The sequence below is a fragment of the Cuculus canorus genome, chromosome 1 (genome assembly GCF_017976375.1).
Source record: "Cuculus canorus isolate bCucCan1 chromosome 1, bCucCan1.pri, whole genome shotgun sequence".
NCBI lineage: Eukaryota > Metazoa > Chordata > Aves > Cuculiformes > Cuculidae > Cuculus > Cuculus canorus.
Genome location: NC_071401.1, coordinates 133,173,504 through 133,195,787, shown reverse-complemented (window position 1 = coordinate 133,195,787; position 22,284 = coordinate 133,173,504). Strand labels below are relative to the sequence as shown.

The 22,284-nt window shown below is 41.9% G+C and overlaps 1 protein-coding gene across 4 annotated transcripts in view; it reads right to left on the bottom strand.

Moving 5' to 3' along the window:
* Positions 1-22,284, bottom strand: part of TEAD4 (TEA domain transcription factor 4) — a 69,499-nt gene that overhangs the window by 15,870 nt on the left and 31,345 nt on the right. For 2 of the 4 annotated variants that reach the window (XM_054066780.1, XM_054066789.1), the window contains exons 5-11: positions 18,207-18,341; positions 17,343-17,386; positions 15,155-15,210; positions 14,342-14,472; positions 13,215-13,388; positions 4,577-4,717; positions 3,077-3,229 (exon numbers count right to left, since the gene is read on the bottom strand). In XM_054066780.1, coding sequence (XP_053922755.1) covers positions 3,077-3,229; positions 4,577-4,717; positions 13,215-13,388; positions 14,342-14,472; positions 15,155-15,210; positions 17,343-17,386; positions 18,207-18,341 — 834 coding nt within the window. Of the gene's footprint in view, positions 1-430; positions 661-3,076; positions 3,230-4,576; positions 4,718-13,214; positions 13,389-14,341; positions 14,473-15,154; positions 15,211-17,342; positions 17,387-18,206; positions 18,342-22,284 lie in introns of those variants that run through there. The other 2 variants (XM_054066764.1, XM_054066770.1) reach the window with 2 other exon arrangements.

The following is a 22,284-nucleotide window of genomic DNA, read 5'->3' as shown; positions in this document are numbered from 1 at the left end:
GTTAGATGAGCAGAGGTGTAGGTTATATGTGGAGTCTCTATACACATGCATGTGGCTGCACACGTTTAATATCTATATAAATATACGGTAAGCATGTCTGTGCATGGGTTGACCTACTAATTAACGTACATGAGTGCACACATTCAGACTAGATGTTGCAGGAACATTTTCAACCTGTTCATATGTGGTCAAACTTGTGGCAGCTGCTGCCACTGCCCTACCTGTATGCTCAGGTGCATACTACTCCTTCCATGTGTATGATCACACCCTGTGTGTGCTCTGTGAGGAATATATTCCAGAGGATGCCATTTGTGGTGAAACCCTTAAGCAGTTATTTGCCTCTTTCTTTGACTCCAAGTCTTTTCCCCATTTGCAGAAACCTGGAGATAAAAACTTATTTGATGCTGTCAATCACAAAACAGCTCAGAGGTGCTTTTCCGAAAATACACAATATCTGCAGTTTATTTTTCAGTTTGGTATGAGGGGGCAGGGGTTGTTCAAGCACAGGCTTTTTTCTTAGACATGCATTCCATGGAGGGAGACTCTCTAGTCCTTCACCAGCCGGTAGATGTGATGCTGGGCACCATGGTCACTAGTTGACACCTCAAAAACATATGCTATGCACAGCAAGGTCTCCTGTGTGTCCCTGTTTGTCACAACCTAGACAGAAAAGGAGAATAAGCTGAGATGGCAACTATTGTTTCTCTGCTTACGTGTTTTAACATATTTAACATAGAGCAAAAAGTAAGTAATAGGCAAAGAGCAGAGAAGCACAGGAATGATATACAACTTGGCTACAAAAACCCTCAGTCTATGTGGCCTCACACTCAAGCAAAGCACTTCTGCATCATTATGATTACAATGCAGTGAAGAGACAGGGAGACCAGCAGAGTCCACTGTGGAAAAAAGAAAGCTGTGACCAAGCAGCAACCACATAAGTTGAGACAGGTCCTCAACTTCCCACTCCCTTGCGTTGCAGATTCCAGCAAGACAGAAGATGTTGCACAGAAAATCTGTTTGAGAGAGAGACCACCTCCTGTGGCACATCTACTCCTGCTCATGTATGTGTTGATATATCACAGCCGTGAGCAGTTGTTTTCCTCCATCTGCTTCTTCTTGTCAGTGGTAGACACAGACCATGAGGAATATAGAGTATAACTCATTTTACAGGAGACTTAGAGGTTTGACTCCATTACACCTCCCATTCCACACACTCTAGATTTCAGGAGAAGGACGGCTGCTACACTCGTGCATTTTTACAGAAGCTCCTTTTTCTCCATTTCTTTCTCTACAGTCCCTCAGGAACCTTAGCTTCTTGGCAGTGTGACTCAATGGCAGCAGCATGGTGATGGAACAGTGTTGTCCTAGTTTCAGAAGCATGCGCCACACAACATGGCAGGAAAAAGTGAAATGTTGCACCTGGAGTTCCTAGCTTTGTTTCCCTCTCTCTGTCACTGCACAACTTTGCATATTTTTTCATCTGAGTTTGTGCCAGAGCTAAAACTTCAAGCAGTTCTTTCCTGCTGGAGGAGATACATTTTTTTTGCAGGCCATTGTAGATACACCCATCTGGTGTGGCAAGGCACCAGAGCCTTTTCTGAAAAATCAGCTCTGAAATCTTGGAGGGCTAAATCCAGAGCAATGTGCAAAGCAAGATAAATCATGCTTGTGAGACTAGCAGTATTCAGGCTCATGAAAGGGTCTAGAAAAAATATAGAATTGCCTCAGAAGTTGGCAGTGGGGACTGAGGACTAGCAGCATGCCTTGCATTAAGCATGACCATTATTCAGCTCCCAATATAGAAATAGGCAATATAGAAAAGGCTGTGCCAGCATCCATGGGAGACACACCTCTCTGTGACAGCAGGTAAGGGAAGGACATGAGATTACTCAAAACATAAAGTCCTAGAGAAAGTATAACTATATAACAACTTTGTTTATAAAATTTATAGCAAGTGCTGGCCTGACCGAGGAATTAAACACACAGAAAGCAGTTACAGTGCTCCTCAGTATGCGTTACAGAACACAGGTGTTCCATCTGTTTATCCCTGCCTCCTTCATGCTTTTGCTTGACTTAGCATTACATTAACTTAGCATTATATTATATCTCTTAGCATTTATACTCCTCTTTTCTTCCAGTAAAGCCTCCTAAAGCCCTGTGAGGTATACTGTCAACCTCGTGTGAGGATAATCATGTGAAGGCATCATTAACCGTGTTTTATAGCTGAGGTACCTGAATCTCAGAGCAGTGAAATGAGTTGCCTGAACTCTCACAAGATTTCCAGAGGATGGAATGAAGACCACTTGATTTCCATTCTTTTATACAGCCTCTAACATAATTTCTACTTACCCAGCCTCGGGTTCTCTGGGTGAAGATCTGTGACACATCTTGTAAAGGTGAGCACAGAACTCAGTCCATTAGGAAAATCCACCTTTTAAGCTATCTTTGCGCTCTTCCCAAATTTAGGCTGCATCCAAGCCTGAAAAGGCTCCTGGTATAACATAGACACTAATGCAAATCTAGTTGCTGTAGCCCTACCTAGAGGCTGCAGTGACTCACAAATGTGGCACAGAGGTTCCCTCAAGGCACTCCTTCCTTTACATGCCTCCAGATTCTTTCCAGGTTCAAGATAATCCTGAGGAAACAACTTACCACTACCACCTGGTCAGTGAAGAACTCTTCCCATGAAAAAGCTACATAGCCACTGAACAGTGCTCTTGTTTTGTTTTTTTTCACCTTGCAAAAAGGGCAAGGGAACAGAAAAAGCTTCAGTATTTGCCCCTTAGTGGAATGAGCATTTCCTTCACTGATTTTTGCATCTTTCTCCTTCCTTTACCTCTCTGCCTCATGAGCTGTATTTTTATCTTTTTTTTCCCCCCCCTAAGGTCTCTCAAGTTCTTCTGCTGCTTTTCTGCATCACTTACTGTCTCTAGAGCTCCATATATGGCCTTGAGGTGCAATACACAAGAGATTCTAAATTCAATTAGATGCTGAGCCGTGAAAGGAAATTTGCTTTAACTCACTGCATGGGGCCTACGTATTTCCAAGCTTCAATGAAAACAGTTGAGAGTCCCACCTGTAAGATAGTAAAGTTCTCCAGCACACTGTTCATCATATACTTCTCAGGAAGGTGCTTGAGTTTATGAATGAAGTTTATCATGTATTCGCAGAGAGGGGAACGGTGAATGCGATAGGAATAGTGTCCATTTTCATAGCGTGCATACTCTGTCTGCAATGTAAAACAAAAAAGTGGCATATGGGGCTAATGTCACGAAAATAGCACTAAACACATAAAGAGACTCAGAACAGAAAAATTACAATGGCATTTTTAAGTTTTACCAACAGTAATGAGCAATTATTCATTCCTCTACTTTGCATCAGTCTCCTTGAGCCTTTTAATTTCTTCAAGTTGATTTCTTTCTTCTTTAGAACACTGGGTTCCAGTTTACGAGCAATAAACTGCCAGTGATCTGTGAAAAGTAACTAAGAGAAGCAGACCAACTGTCAGCTACTCTATGGTGTGCATCTCTACTGGAAAAATATTAGATGTGGATAAACTGAAAAAGTTAAAAACTACTACTTTAGCAGGACAAGTAATGATGTAATCATATGGTCAGCATGCATCACAGCTGGAAAAGACTAAAGCCTTGTAATATCTGTGAGAGAGAACACAGTATCTCTGCAGACCCTTAGGAAAGGGTCTGGCCAGTGTTACACAGAGGGATTTTTTTGTTCACATTCACATCTTCCTTTGGACAGAAGTGTGATTCTGTCCTTTCACAGCAGACCCTTAAATGCCTGTTACCTCCTTTCACCATAAGAGCTTGGTCTGTTTTCCTGTGCACCATGAAACTTTTCCTTGGCCTGCCTATCCCATCATGCAAACACATATCCAGACTTCAGGGAGGTCTGCCTATCACATAACTGGAGATGGGTCTGGGGGAAGAATGTAGCTTGAACTGACTACTAACACGAGAACACTTGGTGTTCTGCACAGAGCCACTTCTGCATCTAAAGGCTGCTTGAGAAAGAGAGCAGCAGGAACCAGGTCAGAGCAGCTCTCTTAGCAGCTGATTGTGGCAACAGAAAGAATTTCTTCAGTGCCAGATATATGCATAATTAGGCAGGCCCACTGTTGCTCTAGCAGGAAGTGTAAACACTAAAATAATCCTCCAAATCATAAGATTATAATCTATAAATTATTACGGTCTATTAATTAATGCCTATACTCTATAAATGATCTGTTTATAAACAATGAGAGAGTGAGATGCCTATTTGTCTTCACCTTTCTTGACTACAAAACAAGAGTCTGAATTTTCTAGATTTTCTTTTTTTCCTTAAAAAACCCAGATAATCACGAGAGATAGGAAACACTGCCAGACCTTCAGTGAAGTCCTGAGACAAGGCCATGTTGCAGGTTGGAGCAATCTTACATCTGTGTGTTTCAGAAATAGTAATCTATGGCATTCATCTCCTGACAAGCATGGGATATACTTTGCCTTGAGATATACGCAAGATGCAAATACTTGAAGTGACAAAACAGAGAGAACCTTGCACCCAGGTGTCTGCTTCCTACCTCCACTTTCTCCACCACTTGCTTTCCAAAGGAACATACTTTTGTAGAACAGGTAATGACCATGTTTTCTGGGCTCTCATATTGGCTGGAAACGCCATAGAAAGATCTGGATTCATCTTCAATATTGGTGTTCAAATCAGCCTGCCAAAAAAAAAGGCAGGAAAAATAGATGGTTATTGATAGATGGTTGTGGTGCTTTTTTCATCATTACCTAAGAGAAACCTGTGTAGCGAACACTATAAGTTATTGGAGTGTCCAATGTTCCTTAAGCAGATCATTGTGCATCAAGCAAGGAGGGGAAATTGGGAAGAGTACACACTAAGATCCAATTCCTGCTTCAGAAAATGGTGGTGGGAAAATCTGGTGGAACATCCTCTTAACATTAAAAACTTGTGACAGCCCCTTGCCTTAGCTGATATTTACCATAACTGAACAGTGCCAGGACAGCATGGAGGTACTCACAAAGCATGTAGAGAACAAGTAGAAAGGCACCATAGAGAGAGAGCAATGCAACAGACAGGCAAGACTAAGCTGCCTCACTAAGCAGGAAAAATAAGAATACAGCACTGTAATAAAGTTTTTCAACCCTGGATATGACAGTAAGGGGAAAAAGACAGAGCAGAGAGAAAAATGCCTGAGTACACATACACATATAAGACTCAGGTACTATGCTATCAAGAATTTAAATAGACAGTATGCAGCATAAGGAATGCAGGTTGCTGATGGATCCATCCCAATTCCACCTGATTACAAACCCATCTCCATTAGCAGCCAGTTTTCTAATGTGGGTGCCAAAGGCTGAAGCCTCACATTGGGACCTAACTCAAAAATCCTGCTTGTCTGAAGCTTCCACCAGGGGTCATTCAAACCACACTTACGAAAAGAAGAGGCAGTTCCCTTAAGCTCTGAAGGCCAAGGTGTGCGTGGGAACGCTCAGCTCAGCTTCCTCTCTTTCAAAACTGAAAGGGTAAAGCTTCTCTATACTCCATAAGCTCAGCAAAAAAGCAATGATGAGTTCCCACAGGCTACTACAGACTACTCTATTCTTCCAGGTGATCTGAGAAAAATAGGAAAATAAATAAGCGTATTTCAGCTACAGTGGATACAGTGTGAATAGGACTGCATTAGATGCCATTCTAGCATGTTTTTCTTAGCTGATGTCAGTGAAGATTTTTTATTTAAGATCTAGAGCAGCACTTAGGACAATCAATGCTGACTTTGAAACTGGACAGCCTCAATAAGTAACCCTCCTTTTCTTTGCTATACAAAATAACTGTCTCTTATCTGCCATAAGATAATACTGTTAGCTTATTTCTCTTAAGAAGCAATTTCACAAGAGGTGTAAGTCAATCTAGAAAGTCCAGGCTTCCCCAGTTTGCAGACACAGAAGCTCGCTGCTGCCTTTGTGCCACTATTAGCAGTTATATGACTCTGTGGTTAGCCAGATGAGAGAGGAGCTAGTTCCAGCCAACACAAATTTTGTTGTGGTTTTCGTGGGTTAGTTTTCAATCAGACAAGAAAGCTCACTTGGATCCCCACAAAGCTGCAGGAGCTGGAAGAGGTTAGCACACACACACACACACAGAAGCTGAGGGCACAAAGACTGCCTGCTTTGATAGCAACACATATGCAGGGAAACTGCCCCTTGAAGTTATAGTTTGATATCAAACAGCAGGCTCGTCCTGACACCAAGAGAGAACAGTCTCACTGTCCCAGAGCAGTTTGTGCCTCCCAGTTCCTTCTGTACTGACACAAAATGTTTCTGTAGCTGTATTACAAGAGTCACTGAGGAATTCTCAGCTAGTTCTCAGTGGCATCAGTTTTCTGACCTGATCCAGAAGCACTCAAGTGTGTGTTCAGACAAACAACATGTGTTGGGAAGAAGGGCAGCAACAGGGAAAGCAGAAGGCAGGACGGCTTCGTCTAGTGAATGCTGGGATTAAGTAACTACAGCAGTAACTAGTAATGTCCTAGAAGCCACACTTTGTTGTCACTACTTTCAAATTAAATTTTTGCCCCTAGACAGTATGGCTGGACTACCTCTGTAAAATGCTGACCACCTGCTCCCATCACAGTTATTGTCACAGGAGAATTCATCATTTTACCAACAGCAATGTCAAAAGTACTAGCAGGAAAATCAGCCATGTAATAATGTGCAGTATTTCCATTCAATTCAATTCCCACGGCTGTTAACTTGCCACTTCAGGTGTGTGAAAGAGAAGGTGGTAAAAGAAATAAACCATCTCCCCATTTATTTCAGAAAATCCAGTTTCATTTTCCACTTAGCACAACACTGGGGTATCACTGCCACTGTGCACACATATTTCCCCCTAGAGAAAAACTACCATCTGTGTTTATATAAAGGACACCGCAGAAGATCCAAGCAAACAAACCAATAAAATGCAGTTACTACAATTTTTTGTTCTAAAGTACAAACTCAGAAGTAAGTGCTAAGTTTCTCATGAAGTATAGTGGGCAATGCATCTCCAGGGATATTTCCTACACTAGCAGTTGTAGCATCTAGATAATTCCAGTGGGACAAAGTTGCAGTCCAAGCAAGATGACAGAATGCTCCAATGTTCATATCAACATTGGCAGCATTAGGGATGGATGTAGAATTTTCACTTTGCTCTTAATGGAGAGCATAGCAGCACAGTATTTAAATACATGATTACAGTATTTAAATACATGATTTTACTCTGCAAAAATCCTTAACACATCTTCAACCACAGATTATGGATGATAGAAAGTCTATTTGTCAGAATGGCATGCCTTCTTCTCTATCACTCTCCCTTTTAAGTAGAATCCCTTCCTCTGAAGCAGCAACAGATCTTCAGTCCTTGTGAACAAGCCTGGCCCTACATGTGTTAACACATTTGTATCAGGGTATACCAGCTGTGCACTCATCCCTTAACGTTTTCCTAGATTTGTGATCCTTGGCGTACTATACACTCAGGAGCATCCTCCAATTTATCAGCAAATAGTCGTAAAAAGCCAGCAATTATTTTATTCTAATGTTTGCTTCTCCTCAGAAGCACAAAAAAATTTATCCAGCTGAATAGGTTCCTGACTTCTCTTAATAACTTCTCCTTTTATGTTCCCATAGTTTTCTGCTTCCTCACCAAGCTGAAAACAGATTTGGGCACATGTGTTTAAGATACATCAATAAAAATTTGAATTTAAATAATTTTTCACAATTGTTTTACATCATTCACATTTGCACCACTGAGGTAGTGATAAATTTGCACGCGACTTGGAAACAACAGCTGGAAGAAGATTGGAAGCTTTTACACTGTCATGATCACCTGAATGACTGTAATGCCGTATTATACTCCAGTAGCTTCCCTACACTGGAATAGTGTTTGTGGGTAAATCCAGGCTAGTTTTAACCTGGTTAACAGGAAAAAGGCGTAAGCATCACAGACTTCATACAGGTAAGCAAGTGAATTATTACGGTCATGCTTAAGTCCTTGCTATCAAATTTTCCCCGCTATAATTATGCAGCTAGTTTGTTTGCACCACAAATGTGTTACAGAGAAGCAATGTTACTCTGTTCTGGTTACATGTCAATGCAACTAACTGCATTGTTTATTTGACCCCTACTCCAGCTGTCTGAATAAAGATTAATTCCTTTCCTTCTCCAAAGAGGAACTAGACTAGGAGTCCTTCACAACATTGTTCAGCTGTTTCCTTTGGAGTGACAAACACAACGCACGGACTCAATTCCGCTTTTCCAAAGAAACTGTCCCACTGAGTCAAAAGAACAAAGGGTCAATGCTACTGCATCTTGGTTGGACCACTGATAGATAAACATAGCAGAGACCCTCACTTGCAGAACCAGACAATCATTTTCAGGGCCTCACTAGTAAAGTGAAGGTTACATTCCCCCCTTAATGGCAAATTAAAAAATAAGTGCTATCAACATGAGGCAAAGCAGAAAGGTGGTAGTTCTACTTCATCAGAAAAACTTAACTAGCCCTAAGAAGCTACTCTACATGCCTCCACTATTCAGCAAATCTCCCATCAAAAGACAAGACTGTAGAATTTCACAACTAGTTAGCATCTAATTAATCTATATCAAACTACACTGCAATAGAAAAAATTATGGCAATATTGTTTAAATTAAGGAATAATCGCCATTCACTAGCACGTACAATCAAGTTCCTGGAAGCCTTGTTGCAATGAGCAATGGGGTCATGTTGGAACTCCCTAACACCTTTTATTCTAAAGTACGTCCCATATTATGGGCTAGGACTGTCCAACATGTCTTAGGGTGGTCAGTCAAGAAGAGCTATGCATCCATTCCTTCTGCCACCTCTGAAAATCTCAGTCCATCAACATGCATATATGGAATTTCAGCAACAGCAGGGAATGACAGTAGCAGCTAGCCGTGGGCGCCAGTTCACGTTTGCAGGAGAATGGAGCTGCAGCATCTTAAACAGATACTGCTCGCCTTACAGTTACAGCTTACTTAATTACTTACAACTGCTGGTTTCAACCCTCTTGTGGAAATTACTGCCACATACCAAAGATTATTTAGCACACCCATATCTGCTCTTGAATTATTTGCAACCTGGTTTATTAATGTAAACTGAAAATCACAATTATGTACGTGAATACAAGACCAAAGAACCTCTCAGGAGTGAAATTCCAATGTTAGCTCTCCTCGCTACTGAGATTATTGCCTCCTGAGGGAGGCAAGGCAGAAAATTGAGGAAAAACACTGTTATCTGCCATAGCCAAACTAACTTCTAAATATTAACTGGACACTGAGATAAATCATTAATGGATGCAGTTAAACTTCCCAGGACAAAATCATACTGAACATCATGAGGTCTCTAATGGCCAAAAAAGCACCTGCTTTTAACTCAGCATATAAAAATCCTCCAGCCTCCATGCTTAGATTCCTATGAGTGCCTCAAAACATCTAGGCCATCAGAACTAGAAATCACATTGCTGCTTTGGGGAAAGGACTCTTCCTTTCTCTTTACTTTCAGAGTTCCTTTCTCTAAAGTAAACCTTCTGTCAAAGCCTATCCAGCCCTGGGGTGAACACCCAAGAAAAAGGTCTGCCCTACTCTGTTCAGCACATTCCATCTCTCAAAGTTGCAAGGGAATAAAAGTGACTATGACTTAAAGGAAATCCATCTTCCCAGCACTTCATCTAGTACCAAGGCTAATCTTCCCTATATAGTTCAGGAATGCATGGATTTGTTGCACACATTACTGAATGTGATTCACATCTGCAGAGTAGAACCTAGAACCAGCTCTCTGTACTGGCAAATGCACTAGTATGTCCAACAGCAATTCAGATAACTCTTGAATATTTTCCTTATCCTAGCCTAAGCAGCCAAAGGAGACATCGTCAGGGTTTAGGAAAGTCCATAGCCAATAGCCTGAGTCTCCTTGACACCCAGGCTCCTCCTTAGCCACTGCTAGATACAGGGTGGGACTGCAGCAGGGGCAGCAGCAGCATTCAGCTGGCTGGCTGGTGTCTAGCACTCAAACAGCTGTTCTCCATCTCTTCAAGGGCAAAGGTAGAAGATCAAATAGATGAGATATATTCCAAGCTACATCTGAGTGATGAGCCACCAACTGGACCATACTACTTTATCGGACAAAGTCAGGGTTCTGGCTTTCTGTCCAAGAAGTTCTAGATGCAAAAAGCTGTGTACGCTGTGGCCGAACAGCAATCTGATGTGACTGAGATGCATTCAACTTGTGCAAGCTCAGCACAGATGACATACTTGTCCATAGCTTGTCTGATGACTTCCCAAACAAACTGAAACTACTGTCACTGCAGTATCTGTGATCTAGCACATCTCAGAGATCTACATATTGCATGCAAGATAGCTGACCTGTCTGTGTCTTTCAATCTACTTTTTGCTGCCAAGAGTCTCTATGCTGCTGAACACTGTGGAGAATAACTTTGGCGAAAGAAGTGCTGTTGACAGAGTACCCTTACAGAAGACAGGTAGGAGGTGGTGGTGGTCATTGCAGGTGAAATTGATGGGCTGTCAGATCCATTCTCAAAAAAAATGTGTGAAGACCATAAAAATCTCTGTTGCTAGCTGCTGTCTTGTTTGCTGACTCGGAAGAGGTGCCAGAAGCAGAACGGACATGGAGACAAAATTACCATCTCCTTGCTCCAGGAAGTTTCTCCCAGGTCAGGACTGAAGACATACAGTGGGCCGAGCAGGGTGCTGAGGGAAATTTGCACTGCTGCTGTTTTGACTGGATTTGCTAGGTACAGGGGAGAAGCTAAGAGCAGGACAGCAGTCTCCAGTCCATCTCTCCAGTCCCTTCCACGAAAGTATAATTATTTACTGGAAAAAAAACAGTGATCTGGCTGGTCCAGCTTGCCTATCACTGAGGAAAAGAAATTACTACATATATTTGTCCTTGGCTATAAAGTTCTCCCAAACAATTCCCCTGATCCACCTCTCTGCAGATGGCTGCTCTGGACAAAGTACCGCCTGCCCTGAATTCCTGGTTTATCATTTTCCTTCCAACTTCTAGCCAGAGTCTCACAAATTCTGAAAGTTTCAAGATGCATGTGCACAATTCTACTAATGTGCAAAGCCCTGAAAACGCCTCTTCCCCAAACTATTAATAACAAATGCATATAGGAGTTCATGGGAAGAACCAAGTAACAGGTGGTAGAGATAATATTACACTGGGAAAGAGCAGAGCTGTTACCACTGCCCATGTGTTGGGAGGCTAATGTCTCACATTAATTGTTGTGTGTTACAACGCTCTTGGAGCACAGAGAAATGTCACACAGATGTCATACACAACCTGCCAATACAAGTCTAAGAGTTAGTTCATTGTACCAAACTTCCACTGCCAAAATCAAGGAAGAATTGCAAGTACTTCTTAAATTTCAAACTGATCAACTTTTCACTCTCAGCTATTGCACAAATAATCTCTTCTCAGTCACACTAGACCCATATCCAACATAATGACAACCTGCCACATAAATCCTTCAAAAGGTTCAACTTAGGTTGATCTGACACGATGCTCAGGCCACATTTATTTTTCTCATATTAAAACGCAAACATACAGAATCCCCAAACCCAGCCCCACAAGTGCCAAAGTGTTCTAACAGTTCTAATAAAGAAAATCACTGTTGCACTAGTTCTCAATTTCATTATGATTTCTTTCTTTTTAAGTCAAAGAATTTGAAGTGATTTATTCTCTCCATGCAACATCTCTAAGCTCTTCCTTTTGGTTCCTGGAACTTCCAAAGTACTTCAGAGTGATACCACACAGGAGTCAATGCTCTGCACCTTAACATGAAGACTTTCCTGGGATCATTACTGGACAGCAGGAAGCAACTGTCACAGCTCCTACTTTTCCAAGGACCATTTCTTAGCAGATATCCCCTCTTAATCTTTTCCCCTTGTCTCTCAGATTTCTGTTTCCTTTTCCAGTCAGTTCTTAGTAGGGCCATCATTACCAAGATTTTGTGAAAGGATACCCTTCTCAGGAAGGTGCTGCTGTCTCTCCCAAGTATTTTTCTTCCACCTGTTTTTTTTTTTATTTCGAACTTCCTAGGCAGGCTTTGTTGTATCTGATAAAGGCTAATCCCACAATGGGTGCAGCTCAGTAGCACATGGTGTGAGGGTAGTAAAATCACGTGCCTCCAAGAATCACCAATAACTAATGCGCTAAGCACCATACACTTGAACAGTAAAATTCTCAGTCAAAATTCTCCAGCATAGTTCTGCAAAGGCTAGGCTTGGGACAGCTGGGAAGTTGAATCTCAAGGCACTTAAGTTTTAACTCTTCCTTCTCCTGAAAGCATCATTTAAGAGGCCTTCTATTGCCAGTTTCTAAGAACAGTATGAGATTTGAAAGCTCTTTTCTCATCATCTCGTTCCTCAACTGGGATTGAATTAAAAGCAGTAAACTAAAGGTGAAAGGCTCCAAATCCTATTATATATTCCCTCAGTCATATAGCCTGCAACTGCCCTAAGCTGCTATTATAATATTTTTAATCTTGTTATACATACGACAACATCAATCAGCAAAACTATTTTGATTGTACTCTAAAGCACAACAACATAATTTTTGCAAATTTCAGGTAACTCACAAAAATCCAAATTGAGTGAGTAGGTTTTTGCAAAGCTGATTTCATTCAACTTACCAGAAGTCATTCCAGTAATACATTATCAGCATAATCCAATTTCTTTTGTCTGTTCCTGTGCATGCAGTAAATATGCATCTGTAAATTCTTACTACTTGGATAACACAAAATGCAGCTAATGAGACAGGAGATGAAAAAATGTTGCCTCTGACTGAGAAATTAACACTGAGAGAAGTGAACATACAAGAGTATGCGGAGAATAATTTCCTGTGAATACATAAATAAAGTTTTAAAGGTCTCAAGTCACCATTAGCAAATAAAACCTCCAGACACTAACCAAGAACAACTCTACAGATGACATTGTGAAAGATACATCTTGCTCCAGACCAGAATGAGGGCCTTGTGATCTCCAGTGACATGACAGTATTAAGTCCCCTGCACAGGAAAAATTTATTGGGAGGCAGCAGTTTTCTAACATCTAGTGAGGCTACTGCTTTTAAAGCAAGAACCTAATAGCTAATGGGTACCTTAAAAAGGGTCCTTCCCTTACCCAGAATTTGACAAGGAAGAAGGCATTAGCTGGCCCCCTTTCAAAGAGCTCCTTCAGGCCCCCTTTTTTCTCAGGGAACTTGTCATAGATCTGCCGGATATCCACTGCCTCCAGGTAGGGGTCGTTGTAGCTGGGGCTTGACTGCCCAATGTGCACAAACAGGTGTTTGTTATACTGCAAGAAGAGGAAAAACATGGAATTAGGAAATAACTCTGTACTGTTCAGTACATCCTGAACATTCACGATTCTTCACAGAACACTGCTGGAAATCACTGAAGATTTCATACCACTTTCTGAAAGAGCAGAAGTATTAGCAGAAATAACTGCTAATACCAGCTTATGCTGTTATTTCTTTCCTATCAATACATTGATGCTTCTTGCTCTTCTGAAACGTTGTTGTTGGGTTTTTTTTTTCCCTATCATTCCTAAACCTCCTCATGTTGCTGCTATATAGTCTGAAATAACCTGAGACAGTGTTAACCTGTTGTAGGTCACTCAGGCAGACATCAACGCCCCTGTCCTACGAAGGGCTGCATGAAATCTCATAGTAAGGTATCAGCCAACTACTACCATCTCTTCTGAATTTTCCTGTCTCAGAAAGAGGAAATGTAACTGGCCCATCACCAATGTACACCTCAAGATACAGTACTGCAAGGTTTAGTGAGACAGGCAAATCTTACTACTTCCATATAGGTGGCATCATGGAAACACACTAATGCAAATCCAACCCAGTTGCCCAGTTGCAAGCACACCAAAGAAATACATGTCTTCATGTGATCTTACCATCATCTGACTCTGTGTCTGTCCTCCAAGGGACAGCTAGAATAGCCCAGCAGGGGCTGTACCACTGTCTTACGACCTCAGTGCCTTGAGCTCTGGTATGTGAACATCCATGACCCTGGAAAGGGAGGCCAGAAGCACAGAGCACAGAGCTGGCTATATTGCTGTAGGCAATTCTGTCCTCTTAGAGGATATCCAGTGGTTTTCAAAGATGGCTTTCTATTCTCAGTACAGCAATGAAGCAAATATTTCCATATACTCATAGTAGTATAGCATATCCATGATGAACAGAAGCTACCTGAAGACAAAAAAATTAACGAGGGGTGGAAGTTAGGTGTGTATCTTACTGTGTCTTGGTCTTGTTGTTGTTCCAGGAACGCAGAGAATTCTAACATCCAAAGTTTGGAGCTAGCAACCCTTCGTCCTTGCCAAGCTGGTGCTGATGGGGAAGGCGAGAGACCAGTAGGAGACTCAAACCCTAAGCACATAGGATTTATATAACAAAATTTAGGAAGAGAAAAGCTGACTATAATTTTCCATTAGGGTACCTGTTGTGAAGGTAGACTAATTACATTTTCTTATGCCTTGTTAGTTACCTTCTGCTAAGACAGCACTGTCAGGGTCAGTAATGATGTGAAAGGCAATCTACTCGATTTTGACACCAGAGAACTTTAAGAGGACCTAGACTGAACCCTAGATGAGCAGTGAAATAAACTGGTTTAGTATCAGAATGAAACAGAAACATTAACATGACCATTAACCTCTCAAAATGGGGAAACTGATAAGGAAAATACATTTATTGTTCCACTTAATGAGAAATTGGAAAGGCAATCATGTTATGATGGAGAAGTGTTCTAGTACGTGCAGCATGGAAGAACAGTAGAGATATGTAAACTTTTATTTTCTGCTGAGTCAGGAGCAGAACATAAAAAAATGTTTTATAAAACAAAAAAAAACACCATAAAGCTTCAGCTCTCTCAGTAAAAGGATGGAAACTGGTGATAAGCGGAAATTACATAAAAATTAATTTTGGGTTCACTGAAATATTTCAATAGATTGAAGTATTTTTAAAAAAATTAATTTTAAAGCTTTGTAAAGTATTGTCTATATTTGAAGTTGGAATATAATGTCAAAGCCAGGCACGGCACTCCCTTACCTACCTGGTAATGGCAGCGGAGGCTGTACAGCATAAGGTTGTTGACAAAAAGGTTTCACGCTACAGAAGTACACAAAGACAGATGGTTAACAAAGAAAACAAACCAAAACAAAACGTCTCTTGACAAACTGTTTGTACAGATTAGATCCAGTATTTCTCCTGAGGCAGAAAGAGTCTTTGGGAAATTATCTTTCCATGTGTGCAAAAGAAGGTCACAGAGAAAGACTCAAAAAAACCAGTAAGAGGCCAGGACTGGACTGAATAAGATTGCCCTGCAGGTGTTCAGCGGGCTCTCCCTGCAGGCTTGTTATTTAGAGATCCTTATCAGCCTTATAACACATTGGCACCCACTTATTTATCTTTTTCTTTCAACTACAAATAGATTCAAACTTATGCAAGTGGAGTCTGGGCTGGATGCCTCTCAGACCCTTAGGCCCAGATTCAGAGATGTTCAACACCCACAACTGAAACTAGCTTTCAAGACAGCTCTGCTCCATTTTAACACAAGTGTAAGAAAAATCAGGATCTGGAGACATCATCTGATTAATGTCAGATGGCAGATAATTCAGGCTTCTAAGAGAATCTGTCATATTGATGCTTCCTCATTCACTTTCAAGCTAAAGGGGCAAAACCTTCTTTTTTATTTCTCCTAGGAAGGCTTCCATTTTTTTAGCAGCCATTTCCCCCCACAAGATATTTTAATGATTATCTGTGGCCTAATCTGCTCCACAAACATTAGCAAGAGCACTGCAAGAGCACAGGAACACGGCTTGAGTGAAGAACATACTCCCTTCCAGCTGCTTTTCCTTAAGTCGACTGTTAGGTTATGTGGTAAAAAGTGTGTCCTGATACAAACAAGGAGCACAGAGGAACAATGGCAGGCGGAGCAACCTGAAAAATACTTCGACACATCTACACCCGAGGCCATCACGGCTGAACGATGGACCCATCAAAGGCTCATCTATGTACTGGGGAAAAAGAGAGCCCCTGCCAGAGCTGTCAGAGAAGAGCCATCAGCCTCATTGTCCAGGTGTGAAACGCAATGAGCCTGCTGGGGAGGTTTTCAAACCTGTTTCCTTTCAAACCGAGGGGGTTACTGCCTAGATGGTATAGGAAACATTATGGAATGCAAGGGAAGAGTATTTTGGGATTGCACAAGATTTATTACAGAGATGTTTATGGAAATAAAGGGATAAAAGCTGCCAGTCACATGGAAGAAGAACAGTGCAGTCGTCCATCCACGTCTCACACATCAGTGCAGTCTCTCCTATCTTCTCACTAAATTTTATTTCCAATTGTTTTCCTGCATAAGGAGCTTTCAGTTCTGCGTGACATGCTTAAGGAGGTTAAGGCCAAACGACAGAAAGACTGTGAGTCCGGAGGTCAACTGAAAAAATGAGTTTGACCATGTGTATTTATCTCCATGAGAGACAAACCTAGTAAAGTGAAGATCCAGCTCCTGGGTGGACTGTGCATCTAAGCCCAGCTACTGGAGAGATTCACAGTGTGTGTTTGTGCACATGCGTGTGTGTTTGTGCGCATGCGTGTGTGTTTGTGTGAGTGAGAGGCCTGCACTAGCACCTGGAACGGGCCTGTAACCTCAGAGGCTCACCTGCCTGGACACCATAACACAGGGCAGCTTGTGAATGGACCCACAGCACATATATTTCCCATTAAGACAGCCCTTCACCCTCATCAGCCAGAGAAGGTTACAGGAAGAGGCTGTTGGTGCTGTTTGTATGAGTGCTGGAAGCTGTCTGTCTGCACCGTCCTGTGTGGCCAACTATGGGTGTATGTCTCTACGTGCAATGTAAATGTGTATTTTTGTGTGCACCTATTGGGAATACATGCTTAGTCTTGCTACTGGTTGAACTTGAGAGCACGGAGCTGCCACAGCCTCACATCTGGCAGGCTGCTAGATTCAGCAGCTCCCTAAAATAACCCATATTAAGCTGCTTGAGTCATAGGACACATTAAAGGCATGCAATCCATGTTGAAGGTACCATATGAAATGTAGGGGTTTATCTATTTAAGATTCATGACTCTTGGTTTGTCAGCCATGAGCTTTATGTCTCAGGTCCATGATCTGTCTGAAAACAAAAAAATCTTAGCTTTACAGCTTTATAAATCTTGTAATAGCTAATTGTGTTCCTCAGGCAGCATAGAAGATGCTCATATGAAAGAATACTCACTCTTGGGAAGATCCAGCTTGGCCTGGCAAAGGTCCTTGCCAAAACTGCAAGGGAACAACACAGGCAAAAGTCACCACTCTCAGGACAAAGATAAAAAGCCAGGCTTACTTCTTTATGAGAAGAGGAACTGCAAGCTCACAGGCTTTTAACGATGTGACTGAGCTATATCTCTTCTTTCTGCCCTCCTGTTTTCATCCTCGTGGAGGTGCCAACTTGTCTTTGTTTTCCTTCTACACGGTACTACAAGTGATATGCAAGCAACCTAACAGGTTTTTTTAATGTTAAATACTATGCATATATCTTGTATCTCAGTCTCCAAAGCTTTAACGAAGCTCACTCTCTTGGAGGGACCATTTTCCCTGGCAGAGTGCCACAGGAGTATTTTGGAAGAATCCAACACTCAGCAGAAGCTCACCAGACCCAACTCAAAGGTTATGGGATGCTGACAGACCTCCTCTATTAAGGAATACCAATTTGTGTTCTAAGCACTCGGGATGAGCTTGGGAATGAGAAGCTTGAAAAAGGGTCAGAATGGCACAAACTGTTTAAATCCAACAAGATCCTAGACTGAGAAAGTGACAGACACCTAAAAATATTTCAGGCAGCAGAAAATCCAAATGTTCTGATTGTTTTCTCACTTCTGTGATTTTTTTAAAAGTATACAGTTAAACTATTGTTTTACATCAGTGTGAGCAAAGAATCAGACTCAAATTGTTGAAGCCACATGACAGATTTGCTCTATAAAGACAATGCCTTTTGGCTCATTCTTTCTGATATTCTCAGGATTTTCCTGAACAAGTCCAAAACCTTTTCAAATACTGAAGTGTCTTCAGCCCAACTCCTCCAAGACACCGATTCACTCACCCCAGAAACAGCAGGGTAGGCTGGTCGTGGGAGACCAGGCAAGGCCATTTTACTATGGAAGGCAGTTGCAGAGATAATCTGGGCAGATGACATTGTAGCCATACTCTGCATCGCTTTATCTTTAGCTGCCTGATCCTGTGGGCAAGAATAGAAACAGAAAAAAACCCAGAATTATTATAATGATAAAGAAGTTGCCTGGTCTAATTCTTCATAACCAAGATTCTCATCAATTTCTTTGTAAGGAAAAAGCATCTCTGAAAACCTGGATAGCAGATTCGCCAGTAACTGTCCTAAGAACAGATGTGATTAATCATCCTTACTGAAATGCTCCTTAGAGACAGCTAAGCATTTACCCTATCTGCCTGAAGGCTTTCAGCCGCACAGCTGAAATATTATGTTATGGAAAGTACAATCATAATTTACTCTTGTGTTTTAATTGTTGGTATGAATATTCAATGGGAAGAACTCTTGCTTATCAAAAAGAACCCTCTAAAAACAAGCTCATATAAGGAGCTTGTCATCATCACTGCAAAAAAGACTACCTCAAATTAGGATTGCATTAGTCTCAGCGTGAGTTGATAATTTCATTCCCATCCCTGAGGAAAAAGGAAATCTTAACTTCTCAGGGCACAAATGCAAGGACGCTCCTGTTTTTATTTTAATGGCGCAGTGTGACTGCATGCATTTTATAGGAAATGGCAGGGGATCTGATGTACGTTTAAAACAAATTGCAGTCTTTATTTCTTCTTCCAAGTAATAAACAAACATACATAAGCACTTCCCTACATTCTGCCTTTCCTCCTACATCCCCTACAATTAATCTTTATCCTTCAAACACTCCATTATAATTGCAATGCTACAGGTGAATTCATAGATTGGAAAAAATGCTGAGCAAAGAGGTAGCTCTTGCTCTCTTCTTCAGGAACTCTCACTTCCCTCTTGTATTCATTACAGTAAATTCTCACCCTTTAGTATCCATTCCCTCTAATTGCTCCACTTTCTCTAAGGTTTTCTAAATTTCAAAGTGCAGGGCTTCTGATGTGCCTAACACAAAAACATTCAGAGGAGGCATAACAAAATTTCAAGAATAAATTATAATGTTTAAGAGGAATGATCCGCAGGAATTGGGGAAGTATCTGTGATTCCTCAGTACCATCCAAGGTAATGGAAGGGAAACGTTACAATTGCTGAGAAAGATCCTAAGATTCTCCAAACCTATGGGAAAGTTTTTCAGAATCCAGTTTAAGTGATGCTTTAGGGAATACTTAAAGGATTATCTATAACATTTTCTAAGGTTAAGGATTCTTTCCTGTTTTTTCACTAAATACATCAGGACCATTTTCCAGTTGTCACTAGAGAAAAGGATTTCTTCCTTCCCTTTACTTTGTCACTGGAAAAATGGTACTGGTCTACCCTACCCAATTATACATAAGTTTATGGGGAAGAAGTATTTACTTATGGAAGCATTAAAATTAAAACCAACCAACCAACCAAACAAACAAACAACAAAAAATTAAGAAAGGAAAATATTTTGTCTATTAACTCCTGTTGTGTTTTGTTTAACTGAATGTGTGACAGACTGCTGGAAAGAGCACGTTTTTGTAAAAGATACTGCCTTTCTCTTTCAGGTAACAGTTCGTATTCATTTGTATCATGGTTCCGGTAAAAAAAAAAAAAAATACAATGAAGCAACAAAAACTTTCCCAAAACATTAGAAGTGTTTGTATTTTCTTTTATTATTCTCAAAATGCGTAACAACAATACCACAATTCCCTCTTTTCATAGAATCACTAAGTTGAAAAAGAACTCTTAGATCATCGAGTCCAACCATTCCTATCTGCCACAAAACCATGTCCCTGAACCACCTCCTCTACCTGTCTTTTAAATACATCCAGGGATGGTGACTCCACCACTTCCCTGGGCACCCTGTTCCAGTGCCCGATGCCTCTTTCTGTGAAAATTTTTTTCCTGATATCCAGTCTGAACCTCCCTTGGCACAGCCTGAGGCCGTTTCCCCATGTCCTATATCACTTGTCACTTGGGAGAAGAGGTCAGCACCCTCCTCTCTACAACCTCCTTTCAGGTAGTTGTAGAAAGCAGTAATGTCTCCCCCCAGTCTCCTCTTCTCAAGGTCAAATAACCCCAGTTCCCCCAGCCGCTCCTCATAAGACTTGTTCTCCAGCCCCTTCACCACCTTTGTTGCTCTTCTCTGGACACACTCCAGAGCCTCAACATCCTCATTCTAGCAAGAGGCCCTGAACTGAACACAGTATTCAAGGCGCGGTCTCACCAGTGCCGAGTACAGAGGGAGAATAACCTCCCTGGACCTGCTGGCCATGCCATTTTGCATACAAGCCAAGATGCCATTGGCCTCTTTGCCACCTGGGTACACTGCTGGTTCATGTTCAGTCAGGTCTCAATCAACACCCCCAGGTCCTTCTCCCCCAGGCAGCTTTCAAGCCACTCTTCCCCAAGCCTGTAGCACTGCACAGGGTTGTTGTGCCCCAAGTGCAGGACTTGGCATTTGGCCTTGTTAAACCTCACGCCACTGGTCTCAGCCCATCAATCCAGCCTGTTCAGATCCCTTCGAAGAGCCTCCCTACCCTCCAGCAGATCGACACTTCCAGCTTAGTGCGGGCCCGCCTTCATCTGGGTCATCAACAAAGATATTGAACAGGACTGGACCCAGCACTGAGCCCTGGGGGTTACCACTCGTGACCGGTCTCCAGCTGGAATTAACTCCATCTACCACAACTCTTTTTGCCTTAGTACAGGTGATGTCTATTTTACACCCAGGACATGGAAATCTACTGACTTCTGGGGACCCATTTTTCTCTAAGCTTTACCCTACTCTCCCACTTCTATTTGTTACAGGCACAGTGCACACCTAGAGAAGACACTCCAGTTTAAGTGGAGATGGTAACATTATAGTAATTGGTCTGAAAAAGTCAGCTTGTAGCTGCTCTGATCTCTAGCATATAAATTTGAAAACGTATTCTTGCTATGCAAAATGAACAGTGACAGAAGGAACACACAGCTATCAGCAGAACTTGGAAGCAGGGCAGCAGCTTTTGTGATTTCATTTCCTTGCTCGATGAAAATGACTAGTGAGAGCAAAGTAGTAAATGAGTTGAATCAGTGCTACAGACCTGCCTCTGCAGGCAGAAAGAAGCAGTCTGGTACTGGGGAATGGTTCACTGTAGGCAGCTGGGCAGAGCTCACAGCATGGCCTGGGGTGGTGTAAAAAAAGAACAACCAATAGGTGCATGAGGCTCCCTAAGACATCTCATTCCCTGAAAACAAAACTGGCCAGCCCCTGTGTGGTAAGTGGAAACAGGCTCGGCTGACTGGCTTTTCAATCATACCAAGTCCCAGAGCTGTGACATGCAAGGAACAGAATCAAGGATACAAATATAAGCAGCAGTAAATCTTTTAACACCCTGGGCAGTTGTTTGCTACTAGCTCTAACTTGCCTTTCAAGCAGGCCTCCACCTGCATTGACCACTTAACAGCACCACAGGTTTCAAGCTTAGGCAGCCCTACCTAGATGCACTGAATTAGATAATTGTAATTTGTGGCTTCTTCTCTTTATGAGAGCAGCTGGAAACATGACAGGCACAACACTGTTTTCTAAAATGGAGCTGGGGATGAGATATGTGGGGGTGCAGTCATGTCTTAGAGGTAATCACTACTTCCAACAGTGCATGCATCTCAGCACTGGTCAACACTGAGTGCCAACACTTCACTCACAGACAGTACCCAGTGAGGAGGTGCCCAGACAGCCAAGAGGAACCACATACCAACAGGTGTCCACTTAACATTCAGGGCTGGACTGGGTTGTCAAGATTCTGATCATCACCTGAAGGAGCACAAGACAAGCTTCCATCCAGACCACTTATTGCCACACCAAATCAGGAAGGTCAGCATGCATCTTCCTTCTCCAGCTGCCTCAATGATCCGTAACAACTGGACCTCACATCCTGTTTGGCAAGCCCTTTCTGGATGGCTCACATTCTAACAAGGGACACCCTCTTGCACAATTGACACCCATAAAATTAACCTCTTGACATTTCTGACA